Source organism: Carcharhinus amblyrhynchos, chromosome 9 (genome assembly GCF_965287045.1).
Source record: "Carcharhinus amblyrhynchos chromosome 9, sCarAmb.v2.hapA, whole genome shotgun sequence".
NCBI lineage: Eukaryota > Metazoa > Chordata > Chondrichthyes > Carcharhiniformes > Carcharhinidae > Carcharhinus > Carcharhinus amblyrhynchos.
In genome coordinates, this window is record NC_137332.1 from 54154658 (window position 1) to 54170445 (window position 15788).

General features: G+C 39.1%; 1 protein-coding gene across 1 annotated transcript in view; it reads left to right on the forward strand.

The window, feature by feature from the left end:
* Nucleotides 1-15788, forward strand: part of kifap3a (kinesin-associated protein 3a) — a 224633-nt gene that overhangs the window by 83519 nt on the left and 125326 nt on the right. The window contains exon 11 of the mRNA XM_080195689.1: nt 13507-13607. Coding sequence (XP_080051815.1) covers nt 13507-13607 — 101 coding nt within the window. The remainder of the gene's footprint in view (nt 1-13506; nt 13608-15788) is intronic.

A 15788-nucleotide genomic window follows, 5' to 3' on the forward strand; every position in this document is an offset into this window, starting at 1 on the left:
AATCTATGCCTTGATTGCTAAAAGCAAGTGTCCCATATACCTTTTTTACCACCCTATTAACTTGCCCTTCTGCCTTCAGAGATGTGTGGACAATGATGTCTCTTTGTTCCACAGAACTTCCTTGTGTCCTGCTAGTGTACTTCATTGTCAAATTACTACTTCCAAAATGTATCACCTCTCTCTTTTCAGGGTTAAATTCCATCTGCCACTTATCTGCCCATTTGACCATTCTGTTTATATCTCCTTGTAGCCCAAAACATTCCGCCTCACTGTTAACCACCTGGCCAATCTTTGTGTCATCCACAAACTTGGTAATCATACCCCCCACATAGTCATTTATGTACTCTCCTTCTCTCCTTCAATATCGGGTTAATGTGATCATTCTGTTCATTGCTGCAGTTTTGGCTTGAATTGAATGCCAAAATGCACCCATTTTTAAAGAGTTTTTTTCAGTATTCCTTTACTTTTAATGTGGCCAAACAACAACAAACAAAAATAGTAACTGCATCCAAGCACGACTGGAAAATACTGAGGTGTCTCCCAAGCCTTATCAACAAATTCAAGTTTAACTGAAATATTCCCCATTAAATACCACTGGAACTGTCTGTTTCCCATCCTGTACCACCCATGATTTACGGGTGGTTTAGGAAGCTGCAGTGACTCATGAAAATGAAGCCCAGCCCTGAATCACATAATAGTGCTCTCATTTTTTATATTTATTTCATCTCTTTCCATTTCTGGTTGGAGCTGAATCAAAACCTCCTCAAAAATCTCAATAGGTGGGCCAGTGACCAACACACACCCCCTCTAGTTTTTGTCCTGTGAGCCCCCATTCATGCTATAAAAGCAGAATGTTAGATATACAAGTATTAGCCTCAAGGACTACAATTGATCAGCTTCTGAAAAAGATTCAACAGTGACCTCTAGTGGGCAATATTTTTGCATCACTTTCATTCCTGTGGCTATTACCTCAAATGCTGAAGACCAGCTGTTGGTACTTGCATAATATGTTAATTGGTAGGTTGTAGAGTGCATCATAACCACCAGCCTAGCTATTAATAACAGTATATATTTTGGCATACAAAATAAAGCTAAAATTATAACCTTCTCTGACAACATTGTAAATATTTCCAGACATATGGGCAACTGTGACAAATAGTTTTAGCTCAATACAGGTTTAAGCTATATTTTCATTATAACCATACCAGTTTGCTGACTTGACATTCTGTTGTTAAAAAGTAACCTTGTGCAAACGACTAATTGGGCCTCAAGATTTAGAAAACAATGGCTAAGGTATTATAGTTAATCTGTTTATAATGCAAGAGTCCTCTTAAGTTTATTTCATAGCAAAGGAATTTTTTGTAACCAAACATTCTAATTGGCATCACTGATGGATCCAAATGGCTACAATATCATTTTGTGAATGATATCTGAACCATGGTGCCAACCGACCCCTGTGCTAGTCGAGCCTCTGATTTAGAAAGAGTTTTGAATTGAAATGTTGATAGTTGAAGAAATTGTTGGAGTAAATCTGTGACATCTGTACTCTTGAAAGCATTACGTACGTAATGAGAAAAGATGGCTGATTGGATTTGACAGTAGTTCTTTTTACCCTATCTCCATCTGTCCTCATATTACAGCAGGTTAGCCAGCATTAGAGAAAAAAAAGCATAAGTTTGATTTCAAATTAACGTTCTGGTGGGATTCTTCATTTGAGTTTCCTTTTATTCACATTTATGTGTTCAGTACTCCTCTTGACCCCATGGCTGCTGATCGTAGAATCATAAAACCCTATAGTGAAGAAAGAGGCCATTCGGCCCATCGAGTCTGCACCAACCACAATCCCACCCAGGCCCTACCCCATATCCCTACATATTTTACCCGCTACTCCCTCTAACCTGTGCATCTCAGGACACTAAGGGGCAATTTTTTAGCTTAGCCAATCAACCTAATCCACACATCTTTGGACTATGGGAGGAAATCGGAGCACCTGGAGGAAACTCACACATACGCGAAGAGAATGTGCAAACTCCACACCGACAGTGACTCGAGCTGGGAATCGAACCCAGGCCCCTGGAGCTGTGAAGCAGCAGTGCTCACCACTGTGCTACCATGCCTGCCTGATCTAACATTACACTGTTGGTCGTCAAGAGACTTGACCCATTATTTTCAAGCCCCATCAAAATCTCTTGTGCCCTTGTCACCCTGTATACCATTATAGTGACTCAAGCCAATTCAGGCCTTGTTTAACTTTGCCATTTTGTTTGAATGAGCTGTGCCTTAAAATGTAAATACTCTCCATTATTAAGAACTTTTTACCTTTCAGCTTCAAAAAACTGCCTACTTTTGTCTATTCCTTTCCCTGACTGCTATGGAAACCCATTCCATATTGTTGTCATGCAAAATATGATTTTTTTTCCAGCATTCTGCTTACCACTATTCCAACTTCCACACTCCATAAATGCAAACTTAGTCACACTGTTATTGCCCATGAATCTACTCTTGCTTCTTAGCCACTTCGGTGCTCCCTGTTCCATTGAATGTTGAATTTAAGATTTTCTTGCTCATCTATAAAATCATCCAACAAAGAAAGTAAAATCTAAAGGGGAAACCCACTATCCATGTTTGACCAAGAAGTTGAGGAAAGCATTCAGCTTAAGGAAAAAGCATACAACAGGGGAAGGATGAATGGCAGGTGAGATGATTGGTCAAAATATAAAGAGCTTAGTAGAATGACTAAAAGGTTAATCAGGAGAAAGAAGTTAGAGCTTGAAGGCAAGCTAGCTAATAATGTAAAAACAGATGTAGGTGCTAAGCCCTCTTAAATTAAGTTTGTGTGAATTAAATATTAAATATCTGTGCAATGAGAAAAACATCACAGTAGGAAATAACTTTGCTTATTCCCCTCCTCATTCGCCCACCACAATTTTGCTAGTGTTACTTTTATGTGGAAACTAATGCTGAAGTATCTTATGCGTGGAGGCCCTATTTTTACTGAAAAACCTCAAGTAAAAAAAAATAAAAATCACCCACTAAAGTTTAAATGTTTGAGCTCGAAATTCAAACCTTGGAGCCATTCTTGCTTTTGCATTTCATCTGTACTTCCCATTGTTTTGTTTTCATCCTTTTTGATTTTTTTCACGTGCCTGTTTAATGGATTAATTTTATCCAAGAAATCTACTGACTACTGTATTTACCAAATCAGGACATTTTAACTGAAGAATTTGTTGAAAGAAAATTCCAATTTTGAATCGCCAGTTTATGTTGCCAGGGCACAGGGGTCATTCTTTGTGGGCATTCAATTATTACAAGCTTTGCCAATTTCATTTGTAGAAACAACATTTCTTGTCTACAAAGCAATATGTTCTACCTGGTTAGATTTTTGTCAAAAATACAAGACACATCCTTTTGGATGGTAATGTTATTAAGAATAATCCTCAGTTTTGGGCTTGTGTAAATGATTTCAATATTGCTGTTATCCCCTTCTTCGAGAAAGTATCAGTGATATACAGTGCTCTTTTCCAAATAACTGCAAATGCATAATGTTAAGTCCCAGTTCATAACTTTGCCTTACACCTGGGGAAAGTCCACACAAGCCAGTTTAAAGTGATCTTGCTCGTATGTTTTGGCTCAGTACACCTGCAGCCGGAAACAATAATCTTTCCTCCCTCTCTGATCTGTCTCTTGAGGCGCAGAAAAGAAACACTTTTTTTTTGATGGTCTCAGACAACAGGCCATCATTTACTTTGCTGCAACATTGTAGCTGACTTTGGCTAGTGACACTGTACCACGAAAGTAACATTGAAGTTCCTCGATTTTAAACCTTGCTTCAAATTTCTTTCAAATTTGCATTCCATCTGTAGTAGGAGTTCCTGTTAGTGACGTGAGAAGGAACCTAGCTGAGCACATTCTGACCCATGTTGTGGAATGACATGAATGATATATTGAGACATTGGCCATCCTATCTTTCCAACTGAAAGGCTGCTTTAGGACGATGGTGATAGATGAATTAACCATGTTAGTTATAAAATATGAAGCTATGGCCTAGCCTGTCTTGGATTGCCGTTGCTGCTCCTCCGTAGTTAGTATGTGCATTGTGATTCTGGTTGTGTGATACCCTTTGCCTGTCCAATTTACATATGCCAAAATATATGTATTGAATTTAACTACCCATAGACCTGGGGGACCATTAATCTTGCAGATTACAGTAAAAGAGGCCCTTATTGCTACTGTAGTTCTTCTTTAGTTCTAATAGACCATTGCTTGTTATTTTTAGAGCCAATCTTTTATTATTCAGCTTATAAACAATCATACATTTTTCCTACAAATGAAGTGAGGTAATAGCAGGGGTCAGATGTGGCAAAAACCCTAACTAAAACCATCTGCCACAGCCGGTGGGGGTGCAGTAAAGTTGTATCAGGATTGCTTGAAGTTATTGATGGCAGTAAAATTTATGCTTCCTCCTGTTTTCTCAATTAAGTGGAGATGCTTTTTTTTTCTCCTGGTGTTGGACTGGGCACAGATGGTTTTAATAGATCATGTGCAAATATTGCCGGAGTTTCTGCCTCTGTTGGGCAGACTCCTTAAAGGGGATATAGCTTACGAGGAGATTGTTAAATGCTAAGTGTGCATTACTTGTGAAACATACCAAACCACAGTATCTCTTCGAATGATTCATTCAATCAATTCAAATCAATTTCATTCATTCTTCTTAAAGCCAACTATCCAGTACAATCGGTGTACATAAGTTGGATTGAACTGAATTATTTCATTAAGATTTTCATACAAAGATTTTAAATCTGTTGTTCTATAATTTTGTAGATAAATTTTACTTTGATATCAAGTTGCATTCTATTTTTTAAGTCTCAAATTAGAAAAATTAAGATTTTTGATAAGCATTTTCAGAAATGTTCTCATCTCCTTGTCATCTTTTTCTGCTTGTTGCTTTCTCCTCACTTAAGCCCCAGTTATGTTATGCTACTTGATCTGTCTCTAGTTTCTAGTGTGAAGCATAATTAGAGTTACACTGTGACTGATGCACTGCTGTGAGAAGACAGACTTGCACAGTATAGCTCAGTTCTGTGGTGTGACCTTAATCTGTATGTAAGCTGGGAAAATCAGATTGGTAAAGGTAGCCTAGAAAATGAATTTATAGTGTTTTCAGGGCAATTTCTTAGAGCAATGCATTCTAGAACCAACGAGGGAGCATAGAGTCATAGAACTTTACAGCATAGAAAGAGGCCCTTTGGTCCATCTTTAACTACTGTAAGTTTTTTTTACCATGCAACACTCTGAGGGCCAATAAAATGTGGAATTCTCTTCAGAAGATAGTGGATGCTGGTCATAGTGGTTAGCGCTGCTGCCTCACAGCGCCAGGGACCTAGGTTTGAATCCTGGCTTGGGTCACTGTTTTGTGTGGAGTTTACACATTCGCCCCCTGTCTGCGTGGGTTTCCGCTGGGTATCCCGGTTTCCCCTCTCAGTCCAAAGATGTATGGGTTAGGTGGATTGATGATGCTAAATTGCTTCTCAGTGCCAGGGAACTAGCTAAGGTAAATGCATGGGATTATGGGGATAGGGCCTGGGTGGAATTGTGGTTGGTGCAGTCTCAATGGACCAAATGGCCGCCTTCTGCACTGTAGGATTCTATGATTCTAACCACCATAACTATCTGTCTTGCTGCCTTCAGGGGTCTATGTTCATGCACCCCAAGGTCCCTCTGGCCATCTGTACTAGCTTAGATCTGATAATATACAGTGAGATAGGATTAATCAATAACCTCACAGTAACAGGAACTTTTAAATGATGGTGATCACAACACAGTAGAATTTTATGTTCAGTTTGAAAGTGAGTATTGTGGATCCATGACTCATGTTTTAAACCTATATAAAGGTAACTCTGATATGGAGACAGAGCTGGCTAAGGTCAGTTGGGATACTAGAATAAAAGGTAGCACAGTAGAGTTGCAGGCTTTTAAGAAGATCTTTAATAACTTTCAGCAAAGATTGATCTCTGAGGACAAAAGGCTCATTGAAAAGCATGCATTATCCATGGCTAAATAAGGAAGTGAAGGATAATAAATTGAAAAAAGGCGGCAAGATGGCACAGTGGTTAGCACTGCTGCTTCACAGTGCCAGGGTCCCAGGTTCAATTCCGACCTTGAATCACTGACTGTGTGGACTTCACACATTATCCCCATGTCTGTGTGGGTTTCCTCTGGATGCTCTGGTTTCTTCCCACAGTCGAAAGACGTGGGGTTAGGTTGATTAACCATGTTAAATTGACCCTATAATAGGCGGATTAGCAAGGTAAATGCATGGCTTGTGGGAAGAGGCCCTGGGTGTGATTGTGGTCAGTACAGACTTGATGGGCTGAATAGCCTCCTTCTGTACAGTAGGGATCCTATGAAATCTAACAATTAGTAGTAAGACTGGGCACTGGATACACTTAAAGAACCAGCAAAGAAGTATTGAAGAGTAATAGGTGGAACATAGAGCATGAGAGATGCCTAGTTAGTAATATAATGAGATAGGAAGAGTTTTTGTAAGTTGTTGAAGCAGGAAACGAGTAACTAAAGAAATGTTGGTCTTCTAGAGAAGATAATTGACAATAGAAACAAAGAAACGGTGGAGGCTTTGAACAGGGATTTTGTACCTATCTTCACAATCGAAGACTTCAGAAGCTTCCCAAAGATAATTGAAAATTTAGAGGTTATGGAGAGGGATGAACTTAAAACCATCACCAGGGAAAAGATGCTCGGAAAAATATTTGACCTGAAAGCTGACAGGACCAGATGGCCTGCATCCTAGGGTCTTAAAAGAAGTGGTGGCACAGATAGTTGATGCATTGGTTATAATCTTACAGAATTTCTTAGATTCTAGAAGGGTACCAGTGGATTGGAAAATAACTAATCATTCAAGAAAAAAGAGAGATTGAAAGTAAGAAACTACAGGCCAGTTATCTGAATGCCTATCAGAGAAAGTGCTGGAATCTGTTATTAAAGAGATTTTAGCAGGAGAATTAGAAAATGTCAGTATGATCAGGCAAAGCCAATTTAGCTTTGTGAAAGATAAATCATTAATTACTCTGTTAGAATTTTTTGACCATGTAACATTCTCTGAGAGCCTTTAAAATGTGGAATTCTCTTCATCAGAAGATGGTGGATGCGAGTCTTTACATTTTTTTCAGACTGTTAAATCTTTGTTAGATGAGGTAGTCGAGTGCTATGGGTTGCAGACCGGACAGTAGAACTGTAACCACAATCAGATCAGCCATGTTCTAATTGAATGGTGGAGCAGGATTGAAAGGCCAAATGGCCACTCCTGTCCTATGCCTTTCTGAAGAAAGGTTAGAGAATGTGAGGTGAGAGTCTGTGACTTTACATTGTATTAAAAAGACTCAGTGCTTTGCTCTGGGGTCCAGTAAGTGATGTAAGTACTTTTTAAGCTCAGCTTCATGTTGAAGAAAGGTTTGTACCTTTGACAACCTCAGGATGCTCAAAACCATTTCTCAACCAATGAAAGTACCTTTGAATGGAATTCAGTTATATTATGAGACAAGTTATACTGTCCCTGCATTAATGTTGAACAGTGTGAAAAGGTTTACTGTCATGTATTTCCCATTGCTTGGCTTTAATATATTTGGATGTTAAGTTGGAATTGAGGTACTGAGTTATGTTGCTTTGCACACGCCCAAAATTATTTTGTATGAATGTGTTATGTCAGAACTCTGGGAGTCCAATGCATTTGAGCGATCTCACTCACAACAGCTCAATGAACATAGAACATAGAAAAACTACAGCACAAACAGGTCCTTCGGCCCACAAGTTGCACCGATCATATCCCTACCTACTAAGCTTACCTATAAACCTCAATCCTATTAAGTCCCATGTACTCATCCAGAAGTCTCTCAAAAGACCCTATTGAATTTGCCTCCACCACCACCGACGGCCGCCAATTCCACTCACCCTCTGAGTGAAAACTTACCCCTGACATCTCCTCTGTACCTACTCCCCAGCACCTTAAACCTGTGTCCTCTCGTAGCAACCATTTCAGCCCTGGGAAAAAGCCTCTGAGAATCCACCCTATCTATACCTCTCAACATCTTATACACCTCTATCAGGTCACCCCTCATCCTTTGTTTCTCCAAGGAGAAAAGACCGAGCTCTCTCAACCTATCCTCAGAAGGCATGCCACCAATCCAGGCAACATCCTTGTAAATCTCCTCTGCACCCTTTCAATAGCTGCCGCATCCCTCCTGTAATGGGGCGACCAGAACTGAGCACAGTACTCCAAGTGGGGTCTGACTAGGGTCTTGTAAAGCTGCAGCATTACCTCCTGACTCCTAAACTCAATCCCTCGACTGATGAAGGCCAGTACACCATACACCTTCTTGACCACATCCTCTACCTGCGAGGCTGATTTAGGAGTCGTATGGACCTGGACCCCAAGGTGCTTTTGATCCTCTACGCTGCCAGGAGCCTTACCCTTGATATTATACTCCTTCATCCCTTTGGACCTGCCAAAATGAAGAGTGCTTAAAAAGGCAAAGTTGCCATTGCCCCAGATGGCCATAGTGGTGGCTGGCTGGTGGTGATTTAACCTGAGACCACTACACCTCAGTTGAGGGGCAAGATTGAGAAGGCAGGCCTTCATGAATAACCTCAGCCAGTGTGTGAATTGAACCTGCCCTATTAACATCTCTCTAGATCATGAATCAGTCATCCAGCCAACTGAGCGAAACTGATTTGTGACAATTGCGGTATTCAGCTCTTGACATAATTCCTAAGTTAATTAAATAGTCCTATCTCTATGGAGCAGAATCTGAGAAACATTCAAGTTTGGACTGGTAACATCTGCACCATACAAATGACAGCAACAGAGAGGGCTGACTCACCTCTCCTTGACATTCAAAGACGTTTCCATTGCTAAGTCCCCAGACGTCAATGTCCTGTGAATTACAATTGATCAGAAACTCACTTGGGCAGCCACAAAATGCTGTGGCTATGGGAGGAGGTCAGTATTTGTGTATTCTGTGATAAATGGCTCATTTCCTGCTTGCCCAAAGCATATGACCCATCTACAAGACACAAGTTTGGATTGTGATGGAATTTGCTTCTTTTGCCTGGATGGATGAAAGATGAACACTATCCAGGACAGAGCAGTGTATTTGATTGATACCTCATTAATCAGCCTAAAAATGCACCCCTTTATTTGCCAATGCATTGTGGCTGCAGTGCTTTCTATCTAAAGGAAGCACTGCTGCAAGGTATGACCAAGCTGCCTTTGGTCATACCTCCTAAGTCCACCTCAAGAAGAGCAGAAAGTGCACTGGGATGCCCTCACCTCCATGATTCCCTCAAGCCTTGCACAGACTCAGATATATGTTGTAATTCCTTCATCAACATCAGATCAATATTTAACAGCAGAGTGGGAGCATCTTCACCATTAGGACTACAGTGTTTCACAAAAAAGGCAGCCCACCGCCAGCTAATTGAGGGAAACTAGGAATGGACAATAAATGCCAGCCCTGCTGACAAGGCCCATGTCTCGAATTAATTTTAAAAAGAAACTACTTAAGTGATCGCACACTGCATATTTCAGAATTAGTAAAACATTTTGGATAAATGCAAAAATTCCAAATACAGAAAAATATGTTAACACTTTCTTCAGTAAACTGGAATACACATAGTTTAAGGAAATGCTTCAGGTAATTAATTGGACTTTTATTTCTAGATAAAACCCTTGCAAATTATTCTCCAACTAAGAATAGTAGGTAACCAATTTCCGTTGTCTTGCAGATTTCTAAAATAAGATTAAGGTCATTGGATTTCAGCCTTTAATCCCAACACAGCCCATTACCTTCACTGAAGCATTTGTTGAGGAATTTGATTGGAGCTAAAGTTGAAACATGTAAATTGTACCAAATCTTGATAATTACACAATCATTCATATGGAGGAACAATTGCTGCGTGGTTACAATTATTATCTTAAGCAATTTCCTTTTTATTTCAAAAACACCTGAATATTATACTTGGCCCATGTAGCAATAGTGAAAAACACCAAGCATTTAAATTAATAAAGAAAAACATTTTCAGTGTTTAAAAGGTTGTTTTGTCTCTTGATTAATTGAAACTTGTTTAAACTAAGGGGAAGAGAGCAGACTAAGTGTGGTTTATGGGTAAAAAAGCTGATTAACAGACCATTTGCCCTTTCTGAAAAAGCCTGCAGAACATAAAACACAATTTCCTCTCCATCTATGACACTTGATATAAGGGTTTGTTTTCTGTCTGGCTGTTTTAATATGTTATATTGAATTGGAGACCAGTTTTTTTTCCTATTCATTCATGGGATGTGTGTGTCACCGGCTGGGCTGGCATTTATTGCCATCCCTAATTCCTCTTGAACAGTTCGACTATTTCAGAGGACATGTAAGAGTCAACCACATTACTCTGGATCTGGAGTCACATGTAAACGAGACCAGGTAAAGATGGCAGATTCCCTTCCCTAAAGGGCATTAGTGAATCAGATGGATTTTTACAACAATTAGCAGTAAGTTACAAAGTCATTAGATTTATAACTCAAGATTTTTATTGAATTCAAATTTCATCGAATGCACTGGTGTGATTTGAATTCTGGTCCGCAGAGCATTTCCCTGGGTCTCTGGATTATTAGTCCAAAGGCAATACGCGACACCACCATCTCCCCATCTGGTCTCCCTGATCTGGTTGTCTTGCATTTTCAAACCTATAGGAATGTGTTTCCTATCCTCTGAAATGGTAAAAATGGAAAAGTCAAATAAGAATAAACTGGCATCAGCCAAACAAACAGTACAACAAAAGTACTCTGGCCTAGATGTCTTAGGAAATACATCTTTACAGAATCTTCCTTACTAACTTCAGGGGGCTTCTATCAAAATTGGGACAGCTGTTCCATTCCACAGAACAGTCAAACAACCTGACGGGGTCATACACTCAAAATCATACTTGAAGTCAATGTCCCAGATACCTCCATCACAACCTTGAGTATGTCTTTACTCTTTGGCAAGACAGACTCACTGGAGCTGAGCATCATTGCCACTGATCACAAAATCTGGGCCATATTGTACCCACCTTTGTATTCCATAACTTACTAATATATCCTTGTACAGAGTATCATTTTAGAAAACAGCACTCAACTTCTCTCGCAGTTTAACTTTTCAGAAATGTTAGTTATGACCAAATCATAGTATATTATGATTTAATGCAATAATTATTTATTAAACAAAATGATTCTAAGTAAAACCTATAGAGCCATGAAGAAGGCTTATAACATGTTAGCGTTTATTAACAGGGGGTTTGAGTTTAAGAGCTGTGGGGTTATGCTGCAACTATACCCGACGTTGGTGAGACCACATTTGGACTATTGTGTTCAGCTCTGGCCACCTCATTATAAGAAGGATGTGGAAGCATTGGAGAGAGTGCAGAAGAGATTTACCAGGATGCTGCCTGGTTTGGAGGGTGGGTCTTATGAGGAAAGGTTGTGGGAGATGGGCCTTTTCTCTTTGGAGCAGAGGAGGATGAGAGGTGACATAATAGAGGTTTATAAGATGAAGAAAGGGATTGATAGAGTGGACGTGCAGAGACTATTTCCTCGGGTGGATGTGGCTGTTACTAGGGGGCATAACTATAAGGTTCATGGTGGGAGATTTAGGAGGGATGTCTGAGGTAGATTCTTCACCCAGAGAGTGGTTGGGGTGCGGAATAGACTGCCTGCTGTGATAGTGGAGTCAGGCAGTTTAGGAACTTTCAAATGGTTATTGGATAGGCACCTGGAGCACTCCAGAATCTTGGGATTGGACATAGCTTGGCACAACATTGAGGGCCAAAGGGCCTGTACTGTGCTGTAATGTTCTATGTTCTAAAACCCCATGAATCTGAAATTACAAGTAGTTACTTCTGTACTACCAACCCAAAATGCACAACCGGAATATGTGTTAAGTTTGAAGTTGTAACCTATAGGGCTTAGAAAAATAAATACAGACATTTCCTAAAGAAAGCTCATATGTACATTTTATTTAACAGAAACATAGGAACAGGACCAAACTGTGTGCTAAGTTGGTGTGACACTTGCCTCCAAGATGAGCTTCCAATCTCATTTTCACCCCATCCCTATTTCCACTCTCAAACATTGCCTGACTTTACTCCTGTTGCCACATCTGTTGATGGAACTCTCTCTCATATCCGCATTACCTGTAGACGTGACTATTCCTACTCATTCCCGTTTGGTTTTCCAAATTTTAGCCACTATAAAGTTGAAGTCATCCAAAACTGCTGCCTTTGTCTTAACTAGAAATATGTACCATTCACTCTTGTGCTCACTGATCTACAATGGTTTCTGATCAAGCAATGTCGTAATTTTAAAATTCTCATCCTTGTTTTTGAATCGTTCCATGACCACTCGACCCCCCCCCCCCCCCCCCCAAATCTCTGTAACCCCAAATTTTCTGCGATGTCTGCATTTCTCTCATTCTTCCCCAATTTTAATCGTGGTGAATCTTCAGTTGCTTTAGTCTCCAGTTATGGACCTTGGGACATTGTATTCCCTTAAAGGCTCTTTATACAGATAAGTTGTTGTTATTTCTGTGTTAAACATTTTTCTCTCCAAGCCTATTCCACCTTTTCAATGACTGATCTTTACCTTAACTCCAATCGTCTGCTTTTGTTCCATATCCTTTAATACTCTTGCCTAGCAAAAATCTATCAATTTTAGTTCTGAAATTTAAACTGTTCTGGCCTCAACAACTCTTTTCTTTAGGTGTGTGGTGAGGCTGGTTGGGAGGGAGCTGAGAGGGAAGGATAAGTTGGGTTCCAAATTTTTGTGACCTTTTTATGAAGAAGTGATTCCTGATATCATCTGTGAGAAGCCTATCTCTAATTTGAAGGCTATGAGCCTTTGTTCCAGACTCATCTCAGAAACACAGGATCCAGTTTCTATTAATTCCATGAATCTTCTAATCTTAAAAACACCTTAATTAGATCACTCCTTGATCTTTAAGGGAATGCAAGCCTTGTATGTACATCTTTTCCTGATAATTTAATCTTTTTAGAACTCTGGTGGATTTGCATTGCACCCTCTTCATGGCCAGTATATTATTCTGCAGATGCAGTGCCAAGAACTGAATGCAAAAACTTCAAATGAGACTTCTGAAGCATGACTTTCTCATTTACACTATACAAGCATTGGATGGGTGCATTAATCCCCTTTATATACTACAGACTACATCTGATATGCAGTGATTATACATAGATATAATCTTTTAATAAGATGCCATTCATCAACTAAATGGCAATCATAAAATCTATCTGGGGTATCTAGAACTGATTGCTGTACAAGAATACATCAGTTGCAATATAAACTTTTTAGACATTTTTCAAATTGCCCTGTGTCTGTCTTGCAAAGTGTTTGGAACATGGAAAAATATCAAAGATTTTGACAACATTCATTTTATTTTGCATTTTCTATTTCAGGAATTGAAAATCATCGACAAATAGTGATGTGTATTCTGTACCACGTCACCATGGATGATCGCTTCAAATCTATGTTTGCGTATACCGATTGCATCCCGCAGGTAAAAATAAGTTCATGACCAATTAGTACTTTTACTAATAGATAATGGGGAATGGTACTATTAAAATAATGTACCAGGATCATTAAAAAAATGAGTAGGTAAATATATTCATATGTAATGAGTGATTTCATTTTATGATCCCAGTTGATATTACTGTACATGAAGATTCTAGAATGGAATCCTGTCTCGAAAGACCATAATTTTTACGTTTTTTTTAAATAATATGTGGAGGAGCAGAATTACAAGACTGCTAATTTATTTTAACAACAAGAACAAAAACAGTTATTAAACATGAAAAGATTGGATTATGCTCCTTTACTCCCCCCTTAGCTTAACAAATCCACATAGGTTTTAAAAGTAATATAAATTACAAAGTACATTTAATACTACAATGATCTCAGTAACACAATTCCCTTTAAACACCCAAGATGGCTGTGGTCAAATACACTTTCCACTCTGAACCTCAAGTGAATGTCTGTGGATTTCTCCTGAGAATCCCTCCAGATGATTGTCACATGAGACTTTCCAAATTCCACTCCAAAAAACACTGTTTAAAATCTTCTTTCACAATAATGCTTTTCATTAGCGATTTGCATTCTGAAAACCAGTTCAGATTTTCAAAATGACTTTTTTAAACAAAGCTTTTGCTTCACTTTTAACAACAAATACAGCATCCAGGTTTTACTACTAACGCTTTAGGATTTACTTGTCATGAAAAACTATTCACAATTGCTTTAGCTATTGATTCTCAGACACTCTTTCTTATGGCATCAGACGTTTGATTTATCTCTGAAGTTTGCTTTCCTACTCAATCATGTTACTGGAATTGTCTCTTTAACTCAGAGCACTTGTTTATTTTTTCCCTTGAACTCTCTTGAACAATACCCTGGCATCTATTCTATTAACTTCAGTTTTCTTCAGACATTCTTTGTCCCAATTCCCTGTTACCTGCACTGTATCTGGTTCTTGGTGATGTTTGCCTCTGCAGCTTCTTTGTCCTGTACAGTCTGTCTTCTGGCAGAGTTGACAGATACTCACTCCGCAATGTCCCACATCCAACTGTAAACAAATATAATTAAAAACAAACTTAAAAGCCTTCCGTTTGCAAAGCCTTCCGTTTGCTAAGCAACCGTTGCTAATTCTGTTTGATCTTCATGCCATAACCCCATCTAAGCACAATAGAAATACACACAAACACCTTTAACCAGCATGAATCTAACTACAAGTTTTACTGTTCCAGGTACAGAAACATGAAGGTAAACCTTATTTCTAGCGTTTGCCAATATAAATATAAATCCCTTGAAACTACCCTTTGTTTTCCTAACAATATTTACTTTCAATTGACCTGCTGCTGATGGTGTATGCAACCTAACGCCATTTAGGTGGCTACTTAGTTGGACGTATTAGTTCTGTGCAGCAGTATGACTTAATTCTCCCTGTGCCTCACCAATTTAATTCTCTGTCTAACACTGGCTCCCACACAATGTTCAGGAGCAATGTTGATCTTTTGTCGAATGCTCTGGAGTTCTTTGGTCCAGTTTTGATTTTAGTAACTTTAGACCTTACTTTATTTTTGTTTCTTTTACAGCTGAGGGTGCTTGTACGCTGGGTGGAGGGGGGCTGGCAGGGGGCTCAGGCAGGAAGGCAGGGGCAGATCTTTCAGCATGTAAAGGAAAGTAGACAAATTGATTGGACAACAGTTTCACCAGAACACCATGTTAGCAGTTGTGTTTGTGGCATTTTCTTTTCTTTTTGATACTATTCAACTCAGTGTGCCCTGACACATTTTAAATTTCAGACTTCTGCCTTTGCAGAGGCATACATTTCTTCCATTAGCTTCTGGTTTTTCTTTAGAGGCTAATTTGCCATGTTTTCTAGCACATTTTGATTTTACAAAGTTCTCAAATATCCCAGTTTTTATGAAAGATTATGCTGCATATTCTTGTCACTGTGCACAGATTTTTGACATTATTTTATACTTTTGGTTATTGCTTTGTGTTTTCTGATTTTGCAGTCTTATGCTAGTGATACTAGTTTTCTCATATGGTTGACATGGCCGCTACACTAGTATTGTTCCATGCTTTAAAACTGGTTATGGGGAATACCTTGCAGAAATGTTAGAAAAATTAACGGATTGTCATATTTTTTACTTGGGTAGCTTTGGTCCTTTTTAATTTGTAT